This window comes from Podarcis muralis, chromosome 9 (genome assembly GCF_964188315.1).
Source record: "Podarcis muralis chromosome 9, rPodMur119.hap1.1, whole genome shotgun sequence".
In the NCBI taxonomy this organism is placed as follows: domain Eukaryota; kingdom Metazoa; phylum Chordata; class Lepidosauria; order Squamata; family Lacertidae; genus Podarcis; species Podarcis muralis.
In genome coordinates this window covers 12479814-12505847 of record NC_135663.1, presented here as the reverse complement: position 1 = coordinate 12505847, position 26034 = coordinate 12479814, and the positions used below count along the sequence as shown (strand labels likewise).

The window sequence follows — 26034 nt, the reverse complement described above, 5'->3', positions numbered from 1 at the left end:
GTATCTCACAACCCAGCCCACCTCGCAAGGTTGTTGTAAGGCTAACATGGGCTGCGGAAACGCAAATATGCCTCCTTATGCCCAATGGAGGATAAGGTGGAATATAAATATACAAAATAAATAATAAAAGCTTTCCCCCTCAGAGAGTCTTTAAAAAAAACAAAACTTTCCTGACAACCTTTCATCTCCTTTTAACATTTTGCTGGAGAGAAAGGGAGACAATGGTTTTAATGAAGCACTTTCAAAATTTCCATCGCAATGGGTTGCATGTGAAAAGAAGAACCGTTTTTGCTCCCTTTTCCTCTTGTTCTTCCCCACCAAAAAAGGAGAGAGATTGAGCTAAGTAGCTACTTAACAATATAGCGGAGCTGAAAGATGATAGCGTTGCTGACTTGCTCACTATAAATCTGAGAACACAATTCCACATGATTGCCTCCCAAAGGAGTTTGGATTGTTTTGGCACGGAAATGCGTGTCTCATCCATCAATAGGTCTGGGTAGATGGGAGAGGGTCCTGATGTCAAGGGTCTACTCATTAAGGGAGAGGAGGAAAGAGTAATGGAGAGGTTAGCAGCTGAATGGCCTTCCTCTCCCTCTCTGATTACAATGAGGTCTTGTCCTGTGACAATCCGCCTCTTCGTTCCCTGCCCCAGTAATCTGGGGATCTTGGATTTTGTGATGCCCCATGGAATCTCTAGGGTTGAAAAATGGACTGGAGATGGTTGGCTTTGGGGATCCCACTCTCCATATCGGGTGTGGAGAACCTCAGAGGCTGCCCTCCATGCTTCTCTGTTGGGCCCTTGTGATTCTCCCTAGGCCTCACTTCAAGCCTGGCCCTTCCAAGAGGCAGAGTGTTGCAAGTTCTCAGGCGGCAAGTTCTAAAGGGCTGAAAGTGGCTAGAAATGTGTGCTAGTGGTGGAAGACTCTGCTACCCTGTTCCATCACCAGTGCTGAAGTCAGAGTCAACCACTAGTCTATCTAGATTTTGTGCACAGAATGGGGACCGCACCATCTTGTCCTTTGCCCTCAGGATAAAGAAGGGTGTGTTTGTGTAGAAACCACTGATATTTGCATAGCTAGAATGTAGACTAGTGTACTAATGTAAGAGCCAGAACTCATTTTGCCTCTTTCTCTGCCCAGCAACAGCACGTGGCCCCTGGAAGGTTGCTCAGGAGGCAGTGTGGCCCTTGGGCTGGTAAAACATTCTCCACTCCTGCTCTACAGCCCCATTCAGACAGAATTGACTTGGTCACCATGCACTGGTAACTCCCAGACTAGATTAGTGCAATGCACCGTACATGGGGCTGCCCCTGAAGACTATTTGGCACCTTCAACTGGTCCAAAATGCAGCGACCAGATTACTAGCCAGGGTTTCACTGCGATCACATATAAATCCAGCAGCCAGTTCATTTCCAGGACCAAATCAAGGTGCACACATTAGCATTTAAAACCTAAACAACTCAGGTCCCACATATCTGAGAGATTGCCCCCTTCCCCACAGAGCCCCCCCCTTGGGTGCTAAGATTGGCAAACAGGACCCTCTTGCTGCCTCTGCCACTTTCAGAAGATGGGCGGGGGGTGGGGCATGAGAAGGCATGTTCTTTGGCGGCCCCCAAATTGTGGAACTCCCTCCCCATATAAATGTGGGATGTAGTCCACTGGGAGCAGTCATATACAACATTCCTTGTTTTGCTAGAGTGGACATGGCCTCACCTCTGCAGGTAACAACAAAAGCGCAGGGCAGGGCAGCCATCTCTCTCTCTTTCACCACATGCATCGAAGAAACAACATCTACTGAGCCCTAGATGCCCCCTTGGCTTCCAGCCAAGAGAGGACAAAGGGACTGTCTCCTTATGAGATAGTTTCCAGGTGTATGTTACTTTTCTGAGCTAAGTCTACCTTCTGGGATCCGATTGTGAACAGAATGTGAGTAAACTCTTTTTTTATACTTTTATAGAAGACTGTGTTGCATCTTATCTTTGATGAGGGAATAAGAGGGAAATACCTGAACAGTTATTATAGAGGCTTTAGCGAGCCTGAGCAAACGCATCCACTGTAAGTTTAAAAAGGGGAATGTTACTCTGCTAAATTGTGAACTTGTTAACACAAGTTGGAAAGGCTATAACCAAACAATATATCCTCTCCTGCATCCCTGAACATTCCCACAGTAGGTACCTTCCCAGAGCCTGCAAGACCCAAACCTCACTCTCCTATACATGCACAACCTAAGAGATAGTTCAAACATGACCATAGGGCACACCAGAGGCATAGTGGGGGAGGCAGGGGGGCCTTAACCCTGGGTGAACGATTTTGAGGGGGCACAAACCAGGCATCCCCATGCAGGCCTGCCCTGGCTGCCACCAGGGGTCTCTGGGCCCCGGAGCCCTGCCTGGCCTTGCCACCACATCCCCAGCCCCATTGCTGAATGGCTGCCCAGTCAGCATCAGGGGGGAATTCACCTACCAAGGGCCGTGTCGGTCGGCCACACTCCTCTTTGCAGCCCCACTTGGCTCTGGTGGCGATGGCTGAATAGGCATGGTGGGCTCCCTGGACCCTCTGCACCCGGCCCCATGGGCGTAGCCAAGTAAATCAATATACCGTATTTTTTGCTCCATAAGACGCACCTGACCATAAGACGCACCTAGTTTTTGGAGGAGGATCTGATGGTGAATTTGGGGTGACCCAATGCAAAAATCTTGAGGAACCATGTGGATCCGTGCTTTGTAACCACATTTTTGCACCATTGCAGCCCCAGGAAACAGTAAATGCGTGATTTTTTTTGGTGCAGGCTGTAGCCATGGACATGCTATGTGATCTGATGGTGAATTTGGGGTGACCCAATGTAAAAATCCAGAGGATCCATGAGCTTTTACCTCCCCCCTCCCAGGCAGCCTCTGCTAGCGTCCCTTATCTCTCTTCTGACCCCATTGATCAGCTGTTTCCTTTCAACATACCCTTCCCTCTTGTTTGCCTTAGTGTAGTGTCTTTTCCTTAGCTGGAGCAGTTTTTTGCTCCTCCTTTTCTTCTAATTTCTCTCTTTTGCTTTAGTCTTCCTGTTTCCCCCCTTTGTAAGTTTGCTGTTGTCAGAGCTGGCTCCAGGTCCCAGCTCACAGAGGACCAACGCTAGCAGGCAGTAATGTACAAAAGTCTTTATTGAAGTACAGTTTCCATTTCCAAACCGGAGCGCCCCAGCTCTACATCTTAGAGGCTAGACCGGCGAAGCTCCATCTGAGTCTCCGCCCCCTGTACACCAGTTTAAGACTCTAACCTTACTCCACCTCTTCCGTCTCTCCTTTCTCCTCTGGGTCCTTCTACCCCCCGGGGTCCCTTCCGTCCTGGACTCTTCTGACGCTGACGCTGACCCCCCCGAGTCTCCTCCCTCCTTTCGGCGGGCTTTAGGACCTGGCTCCCTGTCCGGGCTGCCCACTGCGCCACCCTCTTGTACATTTGAACTTGGCGCGCGCGCCCAGTCTCCGACCTTCCTTTTGACCGTTTCCTCGCTCTCCGATGGAGGTGTGGCCAATCCTGACTCATGTCCTCCCGCTGGCGGTGCGCCGCCTGATCCCGATGCCTGGGACTCCTCCCCCCTACTGCGCTCTGGTGGAGAAGCTGGTCCTGATTTCCAACTGCTGCTCTCTGAGTCCCCTCTTGCCCCTTCTTCCTGGGGTGTCCCCCTAGGCACCCCCCTTGCTCTGACCATGGGAGCCCCTTTCTGTGAATCCTCCGAGTCGCTGGAGAGACTCAGAGACCTCGGACGGCTGTCATCGCTAACATTTCCTTCAGATTCCTCCCCCTCGGTCTCTATTTCCTCCCTCTCCTGTGCCTCTGCTCCTGAGCCCCTGACAGCTGTCTTTGCCTCCCCCCTCCCAGGCAGCCTCCTTTATCTCTAGCGTCCCTTATCTCCCTCCCTGATCGCTTGCCCATTAGCGGCTTTGTTTCAACACCCACTTCCCTCTTTAAAAAAAAAAAAAAGCACAATCTGCTTTTCGCCTCTGGGCAATTTGGCTCCAGGGACCACACATTCACTCCATAAGACGCACAGACATTTCCCCTTACTTTTTAGGAAGAAAAATGTGCGTCTTATGGAGCGAAAAATGCGGTAAATACTTAACTGAGGTTCTGCCCTCCCACCCAACATGAACCCTGCCCCTTCAACATAAATCCTGGCTATGCCCATGCCTGGCCCCCACCCACAGGTGTTGGTGGCAAGGACTACGTGGTGGGTTCTGTTCACTCTCCATGCCCTGCCCGGTATGTGCATGTGTGCTCCGGGCAGCAGCAAATGCCGCAATGCCACTGGAGCATACAGAAACATTGCTGCTGCTCTTTATCACTTTCCTTCTCTATCTGCCTCCAGCTATTTGATGACAGGAGGGGGTGTCTAGATTTTGTAAAGTTTTTTCTAGACATAAGCTCCAGAGAGAGAGAGAGACTGACTTCTGGGATTTCTAACACTATACTAGTTTGACGGATGGATCCCGAGAGAGTATTAACAGTGGGGTACATCCAATAGAACAGATGTCTCTTCTGAAGGTCATTCCTCCTTTCTAATCTATGTCTGGCCATCCGGGCTAGTACAAAAGGATGAAAAAGTATCAATGCGATCTTGTCTGAGGCTACTGAAGCAGGTCCTCTGTTTCCTGCCAAGATCTGTGTCAACCAGAAGAGCAAATCCTTTGTCTCACGGGGCATTAATTTTGCTCAGCTGCCTTTGCAATCAATGAGGAGAGAATTATTAAAACTGGATGCTACACTGAAGATGTCTCTGTCAATTTTGCCTTTGTGCAAGTTGGGAACATCAGCAAGGCAGCCTCTTTCTTGCTAATGGGTATTCCCTTACGAGCATGACAAGTGAGTTCAGCGTTGTTAAACCCCACAGATTATTATCTTATATATCAGTGGGAAAGGTTTGGTAGAACCGATCACACTGAGGGAACCCTTAACTGCCCTACGGGTGTCTCGTCTGTTTTCGCCCTTTTGCTTGCAAGGTAAAGGTAAAGGGGACCCCTGACCATTAGGTCCAGTCGTGGCCGACTCTGGGGTTGTGGCGCTCATCTCGCTTTGTTAGCCGAGGGAGCCGGCATACAGCTTCCGGGTCATGTGGCCAGCATGACTAAGCCGCTTCTGGCAAACCCGAGCAGCTCACGGAAACGCCGGTTACCTTCCCGTCGGAGCGGTACCTATTTATCTACTTGCACTTGTGATGTGCTTTCGAACTGCTAGGTTGGCAGGAGCAGGGACCGAACAACGGGAGCTCACCCCAACTTCTGATCGGCAAATCCTAGGCTCTGTGGTTTAACCCACAGCGCCACCCACAAACTTAACTGTAAAAAGAAGAGAAAGAAATGTCCTATTTGAGATACATATTTTCCTCAAACGGCAAAGCTTCTTCTGAGAAAACAACCTCACAAAAGGAAAAGCTACTGGGCAGGACGATGTTGAGTTCAATGCATATTTACTCAGGAGAAAAATGTCCTCGGATTCGCTGCAACTTGCTCCTCATGTATGTGGCCATTGGGTTTTAGCCTGAAACATTATAACAGGAGGGGTGGATGGGTGCTCCTTTCAGAACAAAAAAATTGAGCCATCTGCTTGGGAAGCTGATAATTGCCAGGATTAACGTTGCTCCTGAATCCAGTTTCCTTATTAAAAAAATAAAAAATAAACTGCTTTATAATTTAATTAGATTACCACTTGAAATGGAAGGCCAGACCTCAGATACAGAAGGGGAAACCTATTACAGCCCACGGAATTGCTTCCACTTCCTCCCCCCCCAACCCAAAAACAACAGTGGGACTTGATTTTATCTCTAGTTCAGCTAGAAGTAATCAAAACGCCGTTAAAATCAAAGCGCTTCCCTGAGTGACAGGCACAGCACTTCCTCGCGCCTCTTCGAACTCATTATCCCACAAAATAAACGCGCCCTGCCAAAGCAGCAAAGAACAACAGATGCTGTTTTTACATTATCGGCATTGTTTAGCCCAGTGAACTTTAGACATTTGGCTCAGGTTTCGACTAATTTCTTGCGCTGATTTGGCTGAAGAATTGGGGGTCTTAACCTTTCCTGGTGACCTGTCTGAAGTAGGTCGTCATGTCTGGTCCCCCTGGAACTAACCACGTCCTGCTCCCAGCAATTAGCCGGAAGCCAAGGAAGGGGGCTTATTTAATTTCGGCAGCCGCTGAATCACGTCAGAATTTCATAGCATGAAATAACAAGACGATTTCATATCGGTGGAGAGGGGGGGAGCGGAACAGCTCAACTTGTGGGCCACTACGCCAAAGGAAGGCCGCCATCTTTGTTTGGGCATCTGCCAGGGCAGCACTTGAGATGGACTCTTCCAGTACAGCAGGGATGGGGAATTCTGCAGGGGCCACATTCTCTTCTGGGTAACCTCCCAGGGGCCACATGCCAGGATGGGCACAGCCAGAGGCAAAAGTGGGTGGGAAATCAGTGTACATCTTAACCTTATTCGGGAGGCTAGTTTCTACACATGCTCACATAACCACTGTTATAAGAAATTTAAGGTCTCAAATATAGAATAAATATTCATAGTATGGGAAAGCAGTCCTGAAGCCATTTTGACTCTCCTCAAATATTCCTCTGCAGTAAGGGAGGCAAATGGTTGAGAGCCTTCCCATTGTCTTTTTGCTTGCAAATCCTGTGTTAAGGGCATATTTGTGTATAAATAGGGTGGGCCTATGACCTGGATTCGGGACGTGGGTGGTGCTGTGGGTTAAACCACAGAGCCTAGGACTTGCTGATCAGAAGGTCGGCGGTCCGAATCCCTGCGACGGGGTGAGCTCGTGTTGCTCGGTCCCTGCTCCTGCCAACCTAGCAGTTCGAAAGCACATCAAAGTGCAAGTAGATAAATAGGTACTGCTCTAGCGGGAAGGTAAACGGCGTTTCCGTGTGCTGCTCTGGTACGCCAGAAGCGGCTTAGTCATGCTGGCCACATGACCCGGAAGCTGTACACTGGCTCCCTCAGCCAATAAAGCGAGATGAGCGCTGCAACCCAGAGTCAACCACGACTGGACCTAATGGTTAGGGGTCCCTTTACCTTTACCTATGACATGGATTCAGGTACGAAAGTATTAATCTGAAGGCAGCCCTGTTCAGGGAAGTTTTTAATTTGTGACATTTTAGTGTATTTTCAGTCTTTGTTGGAAGCTGCTCAAAGTGGCTGGGGAAACGCAGCCAGATGGGTGGGGTACAAATAATAAATTATAATTATAATTATAATTGTTATTGCCATCATAAAAGAATGGCTAGACTACCCAGGCAATGCAATCAGTGACCATTATCAGGTATCCTGGCAGACAGGATTTCTGCTGTAGACCGCCTCCTCTGCTGTAGACCACCTCTTTCTGTGATGTATGTATGATGTTTTAGGGGGGTGGTCTTGGGCTACAGGGTGGGAAATTTCAAAAGTCTATAGAAGGGCTTGCGCACCATTGTTCTGGGTTCTCTCCTCCCTCCTGCGCGCAGTGAGTGGGAACCCTGTTGCCACAGTTCCTTGAATAAAGATCAGGCTTACGAGCCGCTTTGCTTCTCAATGGCCTCTGGTTGGCCTCTGTTATTTCTCCTACCGATAGGGAACCCACTTAAGGGCTCTATAAGGGCTCTGGAATACCCCACAAGAGAAAGGGAGCAGTTTTTCTTATAACACCACTTTCTGTCCTCTATCCAGGCAAGCGAGGGGAAGGATGGGCACATTCCAGCCAGGCAAAACCACTCCAAGAGGCTGTGAGGCAAGACCAGTGAAGGGTGTAGCCTGGGGAGATTCCCGGGGCCAAAAAAAGGAGCCTGGATGACTGGTTTGACCCATGAGCTGGAGGCTTCCCATCCCTGCAGTACACTATCTATGATGAATCCTAGCCAGGCTTGCAGAAGACCCTGTTTGCAGGTTCATCTGTTGAAGGTTGTCTCCTGGGCCAGTAAGGGACCCCTGACCATTAGGTCCAGTCGTGGCCGACTCTGGGGTTGCGGCGCTCATCTCGCTTTATTGGCCGAGGGAGCCGGCGTACAGCTTCCGGGTCATGTGGCCAGCATGACTAATCTGCTTCTGGCGAACCAGAGCAGCGCACGGAGACACCGTTTACCTTCCCGCCGGAGTGGTACCTATTTATCTACTTGCACCGGTGTGCTTTTAAACTGCTAGGTTGGCAGGAGCAGGGACCGAGCAATGGGAGCTCACCCCGTCGTGGGGATTTGAACCGCCGACCTTCTGATCGGCAAGTTCTAGGCTCTGTGGTTTAACCCACAGCGCCACCCGTGTCGGATTTGGCAAAAGAAGTAGAAGTAGTTTTGCTGTATGCCTATATGGATCCAGTAAGAGACAACAAAACTGCAGTGATTTGTTAGGGCTTTGAAACCTGAACCCTTGGAGTAGTGTTGGTGCAACACAGCTTGGGCAGACAGCAGCATCGGGATATTGAAACAAAATCCTTGATGGGCTGCTGCCATACATGGTTGATGGAGGGTCATCTAGTCAAGGTCAGGAATCCTATTGTTCCCCCAGCATGGGACTCTAACTAATAATAATAATAATAATAATTTATTTATATCCCACCCTCCCCAGCCAAAACTGGGATCAGAGCGGCTAACAACAATAAAAGTAACACAGCATTCTAAAATCAATTCATTCTAAAATCAATTCAAAATCAAATTAATGGCAACCATTGGGCTAGCATTCTATGAGGGGGGGGGGGTCAGACTGTGCCTTGGCCAAAGGCCTGGTGAAACAGCTCTGTCTTGCAGGACTTGCGGAAAGATGTCAAATCCCACAGACACCTTCACCCCGGTATGGCTCCCCTTTATCACACACACAGCCCAACAGGACAATGACAATAATCCACCAACAGCATACAAATCAATATGGCTAACCTGATCCAAAACACCCACCCACCTCACTCACACACGAAAACAAAGATCACCACAGCCAACCACAAGCAAACAATCACACCCTAGGCCAACCCCAACCTCTCTCACCACCAAAGGAACACAAGTGAACGACACAAATAACGCTGACACCAAACTCTACACACATTAAACATAATAGAAACACCGCCACCCGACCCCACCCCCATCCATCTTCCCTCTCTCCACCCCCCCTTTTTCTTCTCTCTTTCTTTTTTCTTCTCCCCCTAATGCCTCAACAAATGAAATGGATTTGTAAAAATGTCAAAGGGAAAAAACAAACAAAAAACGAGGCACTACACTTCTGTAAAACAAGAAAATCCTTAATAAAATATTTAAAAAAAAAAAAATCCCACAGGGCCCTAGTTTCTTGTGACAGAGCGTTCCACCAGATCGGGGCCACAGCCGAAAAAAGCCCAGGCTCTGGTTGAGGCCAGCCTAACCTCCCTGTGGCCTGGGACCTCCAAGATGTTTTTGTTTGAAGACCGTAAGGTCCTCCTTGGGACATACCAGGAGAGGCGGTCCCATAGGTACAAGGGTCCTAGGCCGTGTAGTGCTTTAAAGGTTAAAACCAGCACCTTAAATCCGATCCTGTACTCCACTGGGAGCCAGTGCAGCTGGTCTAGCACTGGGTGAATGTGATCCCACGGCAAGGACCCCATAAGGAGTCTTGCCGCAGCATTCTGCACCCGCTGGAGTTTCTGGGTCAGTCTCAAGGGCAGCCCCACGTAGAGTGAGTTACAATTACTCTGAGATCAAGAACCTCACACTCTACCATCCCAGCACGCTGGGTCAAAAATTATGCTGGACTGGGATGAGGAATTTAAGGTCAACGGGGACTTCATTCTTCTGTATTTTCATAAGCAGGGAGCCAGCATGGCGTTGTTGAAATAGGACCTGAGTGATCAGGGTTCGAATCGCGACACAGGCATGAATTTCACTGGGTGACCTTGAACCCAGTCACTGTCTCTCAGCCTAACCTACCTCACAGGGTTGTTGTGAGGATTAAATGAGGAGAAAGGGCCCCATATTCAACCTTGAACCCCTTTGAAGAAATGGTGGGAAATGAATGAAGTGATATGTAGAGCTGTGGACTCAAATCTCACAAGGTGCAGCGCAGACGACCTTGCAATTTTTTCACTCTTTTGCAAACTACAAGAGACATTTTTCACATACCCTAGAAATGCAGTATTTTATTTCATCTTGGTGTTTTTTACTTACACTTGCGTGGAGTTTTCCTTTTTTTGACATCGCTAAAAATTTGTTGCTGAAAACTCCTCGTATTCCTACAATCCCCTGAGACACAGCAAATATTTCCAAAATACCTAGGATGACAGAAATCCCAAAATAAAACACAATTCGTTTTTTCACAGCACTGCAAAGAAAAGAAGAAGAGAGAAAGAAATCTTATGCATTGTCAGATCTTTTTTATTTTAAAAAAAAGGGGGGGAGGGAAAAGAAGAGGAGGAAGAAGAAGAAGAAGAAGAAGAAAAACTAGCTTTGTCATTTTAGGCTTAAACTGTGATTTCATGCTTGATTGCTTCTTGCTTGCTTGCTCGGGTTATCTGAATATACATTTATTTATAGACGTCCTGAGGTTTTAAAGGACACAACTGGTGTGAGTGGAATTTAATGGCTGCTCACTCTGGGGTTATCCACCTGCCCTCAACAGGAAGGCATCAGGAGACGGTTTAGGGCAGAGGTTTTCAACCTTTTTGGGTCCACGGCTCCCTTGACCAACTACATTCTTTCTGTGGCTCCTCTGTGGGGTTCAAGTAGGGCCTTACAGAGCCAGGCAGAGGCCTGGGCCAGGTGACCCCCCCCTTTTTTTTTAACCCTGGGGATAACTGAAGTCTTATAAATAAGTAAGTACATAAATAATTTTCACAAAAGTTATGCTGACAAATAATTTTATTTCAAGGCTTGAACCGTATCTGCATATAAAGACAAAATGGAAAATATGGATAAATATGCTGACCGAGGCCCTCTTTGGAATCGGAGGCCCGGGCCAAGTGGCCCATATGCCCCTCCCCTCTGTCTGGGCCTGGGTTCAAGAGCCCTTTGCCTGCAGAGCTGGCAGCCTCTCACCCTTTTTCAAACAGCCTCCCTTGTGGGGTGTGCCCTCAGCCTCCTCTCCTCTCCCCTTTCCTTGGGAGTCCTCTGGGCATCTGCAACTGCCACCCCTAGTCTCTGAGCTGCCCCCTCTTGCCCCAAAGAGATGTGCCTCTTCACACTGCCCCACAGGGGCCTGGGAAGCACCCCCTGGCCAGCACCAGAGGCGCCATTCGCCTGGTGAGCTTATAGCCAGGGCTTCTGCAACAAACAGCTGTGCAAGCCTTGGGGAGGCAGAGACGCAAGAGGAAGAAGAAGAAGAGTTTGGATTTGATATCCCGCTTTATCACTACCCTAAGGAGTCTCAAAGCGGCTAACATTCTCCTTTCCCTTCCTCCCCCACAACAAACACTCTGTGAGGTGAGTGGGGCTGAGAGACTTCTCTGAAGTGTGACTAGCCCAAGGTCACCCAGCAGCTGCATGTGGAGGAGCAGGGAATCGAACCTGGTTCACCAGATTACAAGTCCACTGCTAATCAGAGGAGGGAGGGAAGGGAAGAGGGACAGAGGCCAGTGTTGCCCATGGCACCCCAGACTATCATTCAAGGCACCCCAGGGTGCCACGGCACACTGGTTGAGAACCACCAGTGTGGGGGGAAGAGAACAAACCTTCAAAATCGGCAAGGGTTATTTAAGCCAGGACCACCTCCCTGCCCCCATGCTTGATTCCTGTAGCCTCTGGGCTCAATCCTGGAAACTTGTTTTCAGTGGTTGTGTGTAACGTTGGAACAAGTGACATAGTTAGATAGATGAGAGCATCTCTGAGGATGTACAGAGTGCGTTTCTCTTGCCAGCAGATAACCACGGCGTTTGGTGGGTCCCTAGGGTGGGAGACAGAAGGCTTGTAGGATTTCCTCCCAATTTTTTCCTTCAGGCTCTGGCAATTATAATCTGGGGTAAATGAGTCAGCTGGCTGGCTGACGGCAGCCAGGGAGGGGAAGTGGTTTCTGTGCCAGAGAAAAAGTCTTGTCACAACCACAACATACATTGTACATCATTCTTACACCGCTTTAGCAGGCGTGGAGAATCCTGTGAAATATAGTTCGTTAAGGGTGCTGGGGACGGCAGGCCTGCACCCTTAACAAACGACAGTTCCCAAGATTCTTTGTGGGAAACCGTGACTGTTAAAGAATAAGAAGAGTGCTTTAAATATATGATGTGGGTGTTAACCTCAGTTAGTAAAACACACACCCCAGGTCAGAGATGGGAAGGGAGTGTGTTCACCCCAGGTGAGAGACAGGGCTGGCTTGCTTTATGGTTTTTCTGTTTCCTTGTTGTGGGGTTAACTGGTGTTCCTAACACATATCCAGGTAGGTATGTTGTAATTTTGCTATTTTATATGGCTTTGATAGACTGCATCTATTGGTGCTCTTATTATATATTTCTTTCCTATTGATATGATGCTCACCACTTGGGGTTATATAAATAAACCATAACATGACGCAGCTGCTTCCATACACCTGGGTTTAGGAACAGTTCTTGCAGAATAAAGAGCGCCCTATCCCAGCAGGCTTGAGCCTCCAGAATACCCTAAGGTTTTTGCATCCATTGCAAATGATTTTAACCACATGCACACACACACTCCGGACCTCTCTCTCTCACACACACACCCAGCTGCTTTGCACAGTGCTGGGGAGCGCTGAGACTCTACTGATCACCAAGCATATTGTTTGAAGAAGAAGACATTCACTCCTGAACATGTTAAAGGCAGATCTGGAAGCAGCCAGGAGCATTTGAAACAAGCCAAGTGCAATTAGGGACTGGCAAATCCGTCTGCTTTGGTCTCTCACTTCCTCGTTGTTATTTTTTTTAAATCTTACGTTCAGTTCTCCAAATCAGTTTGCAAATGCTTTTTTAAAAAATGATAAATTCTTTAGCATTTTAGCATGACTTTCTCCTAATATACACATTATGGTATGCAATTTTGGCTAAGATGCACAAGCCTGCAAAGAATTTTCCTGATTATAATGCATGCATCTAGCATATCTACCATTGCAGCCTGGGGTTACCCAAGCTCCACCTGATTGCAGCTAAAGACCAATGGATCCTTCTGCTCATCAGATACATGAAAGCAAGATAAGCATTCTTCGCTATGCCCCCCCCCCCCTTCTTACCCTATATTGACACAGAGCCATCACATTTATATTATCGATAGCAACTGAAAGGAAGGAAGCCTCTGGAGGAGAGTTTAGGAGACTTACCAAGGTTGCATGCTGACTTCAGTCTTTGAAAGTTCCCTAGCAATTAGCTGAAGAGCTTTGGCTTCGCTCCCCCTCCAACCCCCGCAAAAAATAAATAAATGCAGTTCTCTCCAGCAGATGGATGAGTTGTGGGACACCATGGAAGTGTCGTGGTCATTCTAACTGCTCATGAGGAGAGACAACTGCAAGCTCACAAGGGTTGGTGACAGACGGTCTGTTGGTAGGATGCAGAGAAGCAAGATGTGACTGTTGGAACCCCGATCAGCTGTTAGGTTGAAGAAAACAAGGAGCACCCTGCTGTCATTACCCAGTTTCATTGGCTATGCATTCATAGCATTCTCAAAATTATACAGTTGGAAGGGTCTACAATGGTCATCCAGTCTATGGTTACCAGACGTCCCCGTTTCCAGGGACGGTCCCCGGATTTACAAATATGTCTCCGGACAAAATCTGTCCCCGGATTTCATTTAATGTCCCCGGATTTATATTTTAAGTGTTGTAGATTTATTATCAGGGAATGGATGTTGTGTGATTGGTTCAATGGCACAAGACACATCATATGGGGACTTCTGGCGAGGCAAAATGGCGGGCGCCATGGCAGCGAGTAGCTCTTGGAGCCAGCCAGAGCCAACTGTGCTACCAGGCTGCCTCCTTTGCAGCTGCGGACTTTGGGCTCTCAAATTGCATCAACAGAAGTCTCTTATCCAGATCAAGGGAAGTAATGGTACCACTCTATTCTGCCTTGGTCAGACCACGCCTGGAACACTGTGTCCAGTTCTGGGCACCACAATTTTAAGAAGGATATTGACAAGCTGGAACGTGTGCAGAGGAGGCCAACCAAGATGATCAAGGGTCTGGAAACCAAGCCTTATGAGGAACGGTTGAAGGAGCTGGGCATGTTTCGCCTGGGAAAGAAGAGACTGAGAGGAGATAGGATAGCCACTTTCAAATATCTCCAGGGCTGTCACATGGAAGAGGGAACAAGTCTGTTTCCTCCTGCTCTGGACAGTAGGGCTTGAACCAATGGCTTCAAGTTACAAGAAAGGAGATTCTTCAACATCAGGAAAAACATTCCTACAGAAATAGCTGTTTGATGGTGGAACAGCCTCCCTCAGGAGGTGGTGGACTCTCCTTCCTTGGAGGTTTTTAAGCAGAGGTTGGATGGCCATCTGTCATGGATGCTTTAGCTGAAATTCCTGCATTGCTGGCAGTTGGACTAGATGACCCTTGGGTCTATTCCCACTCTAAGATTCTACGATTCTATGTAAGCAATACAGTTGGTATAATATCCATGCATTCTGACTGCTGCATTCCTGCTAACAAGTTAGTGGCCAAATTTACAACTCTACCATTCTATGACTCTATGATTCTCCTCCCGCTTTCCTGCAGGGAAAACTACTCTTTAGCACTCAGTCAGAGCAAACGGCAATTGGGCTTTTGGTTGATAGCTGTTTGTTCTGATTTGGAACTAAAGAGTGGATTTTCCCTGAAAAAGGAGCAAGGCAAGTGGGAAACCGCTCAGACCCATGCTTTCTAGGCATGGGACAAGCAGAAGTGTGGTCAAATCCTGAACTGAATGCTTTGGGATGGTAAAGGACCCTTGGATAGTTAAGTCCAGTCAAAGGCGGCTGTGGGGGTTCCGGCACTTATCTCGCTTTCAGGCTGAGGGAGCCAGTGTTTGCCCACAGACAGCTTTCCAAGTCATGTGGCCAGCATGACTAAACTGCTTGTGAAGCAACGGAACACTGTGAAGTAAGCCAGAGCACACGGAAATGCTGTTTACCTTCCCGCCACAGTGGTACCTATTTATCTACTTGCACTGGAGTGCTTTCAAACTGCTAGATTGGCAGGAGCTGGGACAGAGCAATGGGAGCTCACCCCATCACAGGGATTCAAACCACTGACCTTCCGATTGGCAAGCCCAAGAGGCTCAGTGGTTTAGACCACAGCGCCACCCGCGTCCCTCCTTTGTGATGGACCACAACACCAGAAGCCCATCTCTGCCTTTCCATTTTCCTGCTGCTGTCCTCGCTTCATCCTGCCTCTCAAATCTTTTGGTGGTTTGCTTTTGAAGAGAGCATGTTTTCCTCTTGTCTTCTGTTGCTCTGGCTCAGGGGGTTATCAAAAGCAAACGCACGATAGAAGGAGCAGATTTACTTTGTGCTGAAGGTGAACAACGCTGGCTCTGAATCCGCATAAGGATCAGTTCTTTCTAAAAGGAGAGAGCGAGGGAGTGCAGCGGGTACTATTTTTACATGGCAGTGCACATTCTGAATCTCCCCTGTAGGGCTACGAAAGCCTGGAAAGAACAATCTAAGCGCTAGCTATTAGGGGGTCAGAACATGAAAGACGAGATGCAAAAGGGAAAATGGTTGAAATTGTTAAAAGCATATTATTACTCGATGCAGAACGTTCTAAAGCAAAAGCAACTATGGGCTGCTCAGCTCCACACCTCTCCTTCTCTAAAGAGAAGACGTAAGTGGAAAAATGCCCCATCTGTACCATACATATTTAAAGCAGCATCATGCCACTTTAAACAGCTTCCCCCAAAGAATTCTGGGAGCTGTAGTTTGTTAAGGGTACTGAGACCTCTATTCCCCTCCCAGAGCTGCAACATTCAGAGTTCCCTGCAAAGAGGGATTGATTGTTAAACAATTCTGTACAGTGCTGGTGGATCCAAAGACTGTTTCTCTGGGGCTGATCCACAGTCCTGCTTGACCTTTATTTTGCTCGTATTATGTCCCGATTAATTCCCCCAGGTCCAATATCTTTTCTTCTTACGTGGCTCTGCCTTGCAAAAATCCGCTATTACCCTCCTAATCGAAGCTTGGTTAAGCAAAATCTCTCTTTGTGTTTTCTATGCATCTTTGATAAGATCCTAGTCCAAAACACAGGTCAAGTGAAAGGATAAACAAACCCCTTAGCCCTGGCCATCGTGGCTGAAAATCTGGAGCTAAAGTTGGGGTTGTTTAAACCCTTTATCAGGCTTTTGGGGGGGTCTCATAACAGTAGTACGTATTGCCATAATTGGTGATGGCTACCCTCTTCATAGGGACACGGGTGGCGCTGTGGGTTAAACCACAGAGCCTAGGACTTGCTGATCAGAAGGTTGGCGGTTCGAATCCCCACAACGGGGTGAGCTCCCGTTGCTCGGTCCCTGCTCCTGCCAACCTAGCAGTTCGAAAGCACGTCAAAGTGCAAGTAGATAAATAGGTACCACTCCGGCGGGAAGGTAAACAGCGTTTCCGTGCGCTGCTCTGGTTCGCCAGAAGCGGCTTAGGCATGCTGGCCACATGACCCGGAAGCTGTACACCGGCTCCCTCAGCCAATAAAGCGAGATGAGCGCCGCAACACCAGAGTCGGCCACGACTGGACCTAATGGTCAGGGGTCCCTTTACCTTTACTCTGTTCACACACACTCTCACACAGACTAACCCCCCCCCAGACCCATAAATGTACACACATAGGACATGTCATGTCAAACAATGGTTCCCCCACAGTTTCCAGTGTTTTTCCTTGTCACTTTCCTGACCACAAGAAGTGGTAATGATTGGAAAGGTTTGTGCAAGACCACCAGATCCACTTCAATTGCACAACCTGAATTTACTTGTATGAAATTGAATCCCACCTGCAAAATAACGACAGTCCAGAAGTGGCCCCTATGATTTGGTCATGGAAATTTGTAAGTGACACAGTACTGGAACCCTCATCATGTGATTCTAGTACCAGATAACTATTTATGGAATGGCACTGGCTGTCCATGAGAACATTAAACTGGGCACCTGGAATGCAGGAATCATGCATAGCCAAGGGCATAAATAAATACAGAAGTGGGCATGTTCCTCTTTCCCCTTTTTCCTTTCTTTCTTTTTTTCATGTTTCTTTGGGTTGTGTTTTTTTTTTTTTTTTTTTTGGTGGGGGAGGAAATCCAATAGATGCTGCCATTTGTGAACGATTGCTTTTGCCTGGTCCTTACTATCTTTATAGTTCATTGTCACTGTGTAAATATTTATGGATACTGAAAGAAAATGAGCAGATGAAAAATAAAAAGAGAGAGATTTGACAAGGAACAGCTGGAGGCAGATGGATAATTCAAACTAAGCACTCGAGGAGAGGCGAACAATGCAGTGAAATAAAGAGGCTGGGGAAAGTGGGATGAATCGCAGTAAACTGCTGACACAATAAGCGCTTTTTTTCCAGCAGGAACTGCTCAGCAGCGACTCAAATGTTCTGGTTCTTGCTGCGTAAATAAAAGGTTTGGTTAAACAGCAGTGATACCAGTGCAACTTAGAAGGATGCTTCTGTAACAGAGATAAAAGCTGTCTAGCAAGTTACCCCAAAGCCCATTATTCTGGAAGTAATTTCACTGCATCCTCGGAATGAGAACGTTCCTGAAACTCATATAGTCCAAATCTTTGCCCTAAGATTGATCCTTTACACCAGCTGTTTGTGGACTGCAACTCCCATCATCTCTAGCTTGCAGGAGCAGTGGTCAGGGATGATGGGAACAGGGTTGTCGAACCCTGTTCTACAAATTCATGCTAAACACACCTTTGCAATGGATAGGGAACGACCCAAGACATTTTGCCACCTGAGCCAGGACAGCAAATGCCACCAACCCACCCCTTGCTAACCCGGGCTGCATTGTACCCAAGGCCAGCTATGTTATATTGGCAGAAAGTCCATCAAGCACCTCTCCTGTGCACTCAGAATGCAACAGCAATCATAAACGGGATAACATAACAACATGCTGATCTTTCATGACACTCACTAATGGTAGGGCCGGCACCGATGTTGCACACAGGGTACAGGGGTACTGATGTACTAGGTTCATAGCCAGAATGGGCCTCATTTTTTAAAAGTAAGTTTCTAGCTCTCCTGGAAGAAAAGTTATGAAGTGAAATATGCAGGTACCTCTTATGCAATTTCTGGAAGAGTCAGTCTAACTGCTACTGACTATCAGTGTTTTTAACCAATGAGTGAAGTCAGAGCTGTGATTGATGAGTGAGTGGCTTAGATACCGGGCCATAGGAATCCGTGGGGTCCTAATGAGTTTCTGTTTCACCCTTTGGTACACTTTTCCTGTTTCTGTCTCATTTTCAAATACTTGGAAACTCCATAGTTTCCCCTTCCTTCTCCCCTAGCAGCAAAGAAGTATCTTTCCTGTGGTGGGTTCTCTTGAGATCAGGTACTCCCTAGATGTCATTTTCGCCAAACACAAGAAGCACAAGTGGTAGTTAACCAACCCCCAACAAGAAAAAAAGTTAAATGCAAAATGTGAAAACTTTGCAAAGAGGCTTAGGCATGTTTCCTACTGTGCAGGATACAAAGAACAGGTAAAGGGACCCCTGACCATTAGGTCCAGTTTTGGCCGACTCTGGGGTTGTGGCGCTCATCTCGCTTTATTGGCCAAGGGAGCCAGTGTACAGCTTCTGGGTCACGTGGCCAGCATGACTAAGCTGCTTCTGGTGAACCAGAACAGCGCACGGAAACGCCGTTTACCTTCCCGCCGGAGTGGTACCTATTTATCTACTTGCACTTTGACGTCCTTTCAAACTGCTAGGTTGGCAGGAGCAGGGACCGAGCAACGGGAGCTCACCCCGTTGCGGGGATTCGAACCACCAACCTTCTGATCGGCAAGCCCTAGGCTCTGTGGTTTAACCCACAGCACCACGTGCGTCCTTAAGAATTAACTGTATAGCTAACTTACAGTACAATGGTGTACATGTCTATTCAGGTCACTTTGTGTTTAAAGGTACTTACTCCTAAATCTGCAAAATAGGACACAAAGCAGGTACAAATCTTATGCAGATCAGCACCTTCTTTTGCAGTGGACCAAGGGACCCAATCCACTTAAAGTGCACTGGGCCCAGGACCTGGTAGTGAAGGAATTAAGCAGCGAGACCCTTAGCCAGGAATTGTATCACGAAGGGGCTTTAATGAACTGGGAATTATTGCAGAACGGTCAGAACATAAATACAGGCAGCACAGCAAGCATAAAGTTATTTAGTTGCATTGCTTATAGAATCATAGAGTTGGGAGGTACACCAGGGGTCATCTAGTCCAGCCCCCTGCAATACAGGCCCACGCCATTCCTGGGTGGGCTCAAACCAACAACCTTCTGGTAAACAGCCAGACGCACTGACCCATTGCACCACAGGCTCTCTTGTTTCTTAGTTGGCAGTTGGTTAGAACTGCTGCCTGTGTGTTGTCCTTCTTTACTTTTTACACGTAAAGTCTAGGAACTTACTTTTTAAACAGAAAGAGGAAAATACCTGAGAGTCAGGTGGGGGAGCCGGAATATCCCCGAAGGAAGCAGCCCCCCCCAGGCTTCCTTGTAACTCTAGCCCATGGGTAGGCAAACTAAGGCCCAGGGGCCGGATCTGGCCCAATCGCCTTCTGAATCCGGCCCGCAGACGGTCCGGGAATCAGCGTGTTTTTACATGAGTAGAATGTCTCCTTTTATTTAAAATGCATCTCTGGGTTATTTGTGGGGCATAGGAATTCGTTCATTTTTATTTTTATTTTCAAAATATAGTCTGCCCCCCCCCCCAAGGTCTGAGGGACAGTGGACCTGCCCCCTGCTGAAAAAGTTTGCTGACCCCAGCTCTAGCCCTATAGGGAAGCAATGCCTGACTTGCTCCTATCCCAGAACTTCTGGGCTAAGGCCAAACAAACCATAGCTCAGAAACCACAATGCTAAAGCACTTAAGCAATACATGGCAGCAATACATGTGACCAATGACCTTTCCCTAACAATAATGTGCAGAGCTGCATTCATTCATTCGTTCATTTTATATTTACTCCATGAAGCTCAATAAGATATACGCAGCTTTCCCCCACCTCTGCACACACACATTATTCTCACAACAGCCCTCTGAGGTAAAGGTAAAGGTAAAGGTAAAGGTAAAGAGACCCCTGATCATTAGGTCCAGTCGTGGCCGACTCTGGGGTTGCGGCGCTCATCTCGCTTTATTGGCCGAGGGAGCCGGTGTACAGCTTCCGGGTCATGACTAAGCATCTTCTGGCGAACCAGAGCACCGTTTACCTTCCCGCCGGAGTGGTACCTATTTATCTACTTGCACTTTGATGTGCTTTCAAACTGCTAGGTTGGCAGGAGCTGGGACCGAGGAACGGGAGTTCACCCCATCACGGGGATTCAAACCGCTGACCTTCTGATCAGCAAGTCCTAGGTTCTGTGGCTTAACCCACAGCGCCACCCGTGTCCCTCTGAGGTAGGTTAGGGTAAAAGATAGTTACTGGCCCAAGGTCATGCAGTGAGCTTCATGGCTGATGCAGGGATTCTTCCAAGCCAGATTTCCTCCATCCTAGCCCAACACTAACCAATGCACAACTTTGATTCTGCAGGGGTCAACACCATCAGTCGGCTGCCAGGCTCCTTTCCTGAACATTCATTATTATTTCTTAATAACATAAGGAAAGCCTTGCAAGATCAGACCGAAAACTCATCTAGTCCACCATCCTCTTCTCACAGTAGCCAAGCAGATGCTTGTGGGAAGCTCGAAAGCAGAACCTGAGTACAATAAATCCTAGAAATTAATAAGTGGTAGGATTTTGGTTATTTGGGATGTAAAGGGATTGCACCTGGGACCTTCTGAATGCAAAGGAAATGATGTCGCAAGTACATCGTCTTTGTTCCAATGATTAACAAGTAATAAAGAAAAGAGAATGAGGGAGCCACACAGGTATTCTAGGAAAGAGGTGTGAGCACAGAAGACAAGAAGCCAGAGGTAAACAAGTAGATCCTCTAATCTAATCTAATCTAATCTTACTTAAATCAGAATTATTCTCCTAGAAGTCAGTGGGGAGAGCATGGTTATGAAGTCAACCTTTTATTGCATGGGTAGGCAAACTAAGACCCAGGGGCCGGATCATGTGTTTACATGAGTAGAATGTGTTCTTTTATTTAAAATGCATCTCTGGGTTATTTGTGGGGCATAGGAATTCACTCATTTTTTTTCTTCTTCAGAATATAGTCTGGCCCTCCACAAGGTCTGAGGGACAGTGGACCGGCCCCCTGCTGAAAAAGTTTGCTGACCCCTGTTTTACCAGGCTAATTTGCGGCCCACTGATTTGTGCAAGTGATGGGTGGGGGGTGGAGCCAAAAGTGGGCGGAGCAACAAAAGAGACAGGAAGGCTACATCCCAGCCATGCAAGAGCCAACAGGACTTTCTGTATCACCATCCCAGCATCTCTCCATTCAGGCTAGAGGGGCTGTGATAGTTCAAGGACACATTTTAGCCGCCAGAGAAAAGCACTTGATGGGGGGGGCACAGAACATGGCTGGTGGGGTGTGTGGCCTCAAGAGAGTCTGAGAGGTCAGACAGAGAGGATGGAGGGCTGCATTTGAACTGTTGCATGTCGTGCCCTCCCACCCTCAGTTAAAGGCAAAGGGACCCCTGACCATTAGGTCCAGTCGTGGCTGACTCTGGGGTTGCAGTGCTCATCTCTCTTTATTGGCCAAGGCTTTATGTGGCCAGCATGACTAAGCTGCTTCTGGCGAACCAGAGCAGCGCACAAAAATGCTGTTTACCTTCCCGCCAGAGTGGTACCTATTTATCTACTTGCACTTTGACGTGCTTTCGAGCTGCTAGGTTGGCAGGAGCAGGGATCGAGCAACGGGACCTTCTGATTGGCAAGTCCTAGGCTCTGTGGTTTAACCCACAGCGCCACCCGCATCCCTCAGTTAGGGATACACAATTCCAGACTGCAGGGAGTGGCTCTTTGCTATAACTCCGCCTCTGTATACAGAAAAGTAGCAGGTTAGGGAGAAGGGTCCTACTCTAGCAATCACCCTGACATGCTAGATCTCTACATGCAATGAGGTTTTTTGGGGGGAGGGGGCAGGGAGAAGCTGTCCAGTCTTCTCCAACCTACAGTCTGGAGTGACATACAAGTTGCCACCCCAGTGAGAATTAGGCCCAGGAAACAAAGTTTCATGGAAATCAGATACTTCAGCAGCATTCCAGAATTTCAATAGGACTTGCGAGATACTTAAAACATTACTATTTTTCCTTTTTAAAAACTAAACTTTCAGCGATAGTCACTAATCCCTTTGCACTGCAGGAGGAAAACTTAAAACTCTCGATAAACTTTATGACAGTAATCTTTTCATTTTACTAAATTCAATGATTTTGCATTTTCAGTAATGCTGAAGGGGGAAATCCTAATAAAATTTATCATAATTATTTTATTTAAAAATACCACTTAATGTGCCAAAATGGTTTCATATTACAACAAAACCTATTGTCATTTAGAATTTGCTGGAGAAATCTAACCACTCCTTGCAAATAGTTTCAGTTCTGCTAAGTCCCAAGAAGCACTCTTATTCTCAGTAGTTTGCTTTCCCCTCCCACACCTTTTTTTTAAATCAGTTGCAACAGAAACTTGAGCAGTAAAGTTTGTCCTGTATCAGACTGCTGACAGAGAACTGCATATTTCATAACTTCATAACTGAGAAAGTGGGGGATGCTTTTAAAAGTGGGGGTTCTATGTAGAAATACAGTTTAGCTAATCTAAACCTTCCTTCCTGACATGCAACGTACAAGGATTTTTGGATGGTGGGAACATTTAAATATATAATCTTCCCTCTTGCCACAGCCCTGGAAAAACATTTAATGTTTGGCTGCTGGCTATATAAGCTGGACATTGGCTATTCAAAGTGTGTATGCTCCCCAGCCACGACCTTTCCCACTATTCGCATCACTGTTTCCATTTGCATTTGGAATTATCAGTCTGTTTCTGATGGTTCCTATCAGCCAAACATAAAATGTTCACCAACAGGTGAACATGACATGCTGTGTTATTCAGCTGTTCACATGTGACTGTACTATAGCTGATGCTGGCTTGTTTCACTTTTTAAATAGATCCCAGCGGAACTTAATTCTGGGAAAGTGTGCAGAGGAGGTGTGATGCAATCCTACCCATGTCCGTTCAGAGGCAAGGCCCAACGTGTTCAAAGGAGCTTACTCCCAGGTAAAGGGTTATCAGACTGCAGTCTGACTCCACAATTCAAATAGAAGTGAGCAGAGGCAAGGCACTCAAAAGCAAAGAAGACACCAAAACATTGATTTGTGCAAGGAAAAACCTGCAGTAGTCTGTGCCCTGCTTAAAGCCATCACTATTGTTATCATTATCACCATCATTAGTAGTAGTAAAGTTATTAATGGCACTTTTCCATTTACAAAATGCTGTGTATCCCACATGCAGACACCAGCATAGAATGGCCTCTTTTCCCAGCTCTCCCCAATCAGGCTGTAAACTTCTATGAAGAAGGACAAACAATATAACAACAAGCCAAGGAGTTGGGGGGTTTGGGGTGGGGAAGTCCACCTTGCTTCTCTGCATTCCCTCCAGAGGCCAAATTGAAGACAGATTATGAGGATCTCCACCTGCTATGGAAGCAATCTACTTGCTGTCGAAGTCACTGGCGAAATTTCCATCTCTTTGAGCTGCGTCCCTCTGAACGGCTCTGGGCTGCAACACAGGGACTTCAGCGTGTGCCCAGAAGCCAAGCTTTTCATTTTAACCGAATTTACATCAAATGCATAAAGTTTTTAGGCTTAGGGTCCCAAGGGATCTGGGCAGGTAGGTAGCCGCACTTACACCGAGCAAGACTAAAAATGTGTACGATTTTGTTTTTTTAAAAGAACGTTTAGGAATAAGCATCTACACACAGATTCCTATAAAACCAACCAGTAAAAATGCTCTTTTTAAAAAAATTAAAGAATGAATACCCTGAACTGCAACATTGAATTTTATGTCCCCGAGTGGCCCCAGTTCCCCAGGCAAGGGGCGGAGAGAGGAGCGAAACGCACTTACTTAAGATACTGCCTTGGTGGGAGCCGTTGACATGCCCATCGGGGTGGATTTGGAGATGGAAACCGATGCCCACTCTGCAATAGAGGCTGCCGGTTCTGCGCCCGGATGGGCTCCACTGGAAACTGCTCCTTTCGGAACCGCTGCCTTGAACTCCCGAAGAGGGGGCGAAATAAGGGGAAGGGGCAGAAAAGGAGGAGGAGGAGGAAGTATTCCTACTTCCAAGCCTGCTTCTGCTGCTGTTTTTGGCACTCAAAGCCGCGTCTCCAAGTTGCGCTCTGGGGGGCAACGTCTCCTTCTGTGCCAAAGCGAGGAGGATCAGGTGGCTGAGAAAGAGAAGGCAGAGGAAGAAAGACAAGCTCATTCTTCCAGCGGGAGGGACGCGCAGGGCATTTTGCGGAGGCGGCTGCGAATGCCGCGGCACCTCTGGGGCAAACGGGCGTGCGCTCCGGCGCGCAGGGAAGGCATCGTCGGCCCGCTGGAGGGAGAGCGCGATCCGAGAGCGCGGAGCTGCTGGCACGGAGATATTTATAACCCGGGTGATCTCACAGCTCTCCCCTACATGCCTGGAGTCTAAACGAGGCTCGCTTCTTCAGTCCTTCCGAGGCTGGGCGGGGGGTGGGGGGGAGGCGAGAGAAGGACGCCTCGCAAGACCCCCGGCGGGAGAAGGAACGTAGGAGGAAGAAGACGGCGGCGGAGAGGCGAGGGTCACCCCTGGCCACGCTGGAGAAGCGCAGAGCGCACCAGGGACGCGCGGCCCTCGGCGCCAGCAGCGCTTTTACGCACCAGCAGGCTGATTCCGGGTCCCCCCCCCCGCGCCGCCCCCGTCAAGGCTCGCGGGTTGCGAATAATTAATAAACGGAGACAAGCGAAAGGGGCTCCCCGGAGGAGGGGGGAAATATAGCCACCCCCAGCCAGACCACATTCTCTGGAGGCAACTTGAACGGGAGTGGGACAGAATGGATCCGATACTCATGTGATGTTGGGGGAAAGGATCAAGCCAGCTCAATTCACAAACCACTTAGGTCGGGATGATTTCCGCCGAGCGGGGTCCCTGGAATTCCCTGCCACCAGTACTAGCGATGGCCATTAGATTAGAGAAGATTAGAGCCACCTTGAGGAGGAGCGATCAGTAAGTGAGATAGCTAAACGTCCACCTTTAGAGGCAGTCTACCTTTGGAATAGAGCTGACGTTGATTTTTTTAATATTAAAAAAAAATGTAACAAGGGTGTTGTATTCTTGGGGCAACCTTCTTCTAGAAAAGAATAGTCGTCCAGTGGTCTTGCATAGCTCACTCCGGCTTGGCAGATCGGGATGAAGAATAAAATAAAGAAGGAAGGCGGAAAGTGTGCGCGCGCGGAAGCGCCACCCTAAACATGTTTACTCAGAAGTAAGCCTCAGTGTGTGGAAGTGGAGATTACTTGCGCCCTTGTGCAGGAGATGGGGGACACCTGTGTGGCTCTCCAGGTATTGTTGGACTCCAACTCCCATCAGCCCCGGCCAGCGTAGCCAATGGTCAGGGACGATGGGAGCCCTTGTAGTCCAGCAACATTTAACGGACAGGAGTGTTGTGTTGAGGGCTGCGGCATGACTCTGGTTTAACTAGGCAGTGGATCCGGTTGCAGATTGCGGAATAGGTCAGGGGACGCTCCTCCTCGCTGGAAGGAAAGGAAAATCCAGGTGGAAAGCTATTTCAGGTCTGGAGAAGAGTCTCGGAATAGGCATGTTTCTGGCAGGCCAGCGCAGGTACCACTGAAGCCCTGATGTTTGGATTGTATCGGCGAAGCTATCATTGGTTCCTAGCTTCGGTGGCTATGTTCTGCCTCCACCGACAGAGGCAGTTCGCCTCCGAATACCACTTGCTGCGAGGCGCAGGAGGCGAGAGCGCTGTTGCGCTCAGATCCTGCTTGCGGGTCTCGCGTGGCCATCTGCTTATCCACCGTGAGAACAGGAAGCTGGACTAGGC

The 26034-nt window shown here is 48.1% G+C and overlaps 1 protein-coding gene across 2 annotated transcripts in view; it reads right to left on the bottom strand.

The window, feature by feature from the left end:
* FGF5 (fibroblast growth factor 5) overlaps positions 1-24843 on the bottom strand; it is a 28662-nt gene extending 3819 nt beyond the window's left edge. The window contains exons 1-2 of one of the 2 annotated variants that reach the window (XM_077933770.1): positions 24071-24841; positions 10138-10241 (exon numbers count right to left, since the gene is read on the bottom strand). In XM_077933770.1, the coding sequence (XP_077789896.1) occupies positions 10138-10241; positions 24071-24431 (465 nt within the window). In that variant the 5' untranslated portion in view covers positions 24432-24841. Of the gene's footprint in view, positions 1-10137; positions 10242-24070 lie in introns of both variants that reach the window. The other variant, XM_077933771.1, reaches the window with a different exon arrangement.
* Between the last annotated feature and the right edge of the window lie 1191 nt (positions 24844-26034).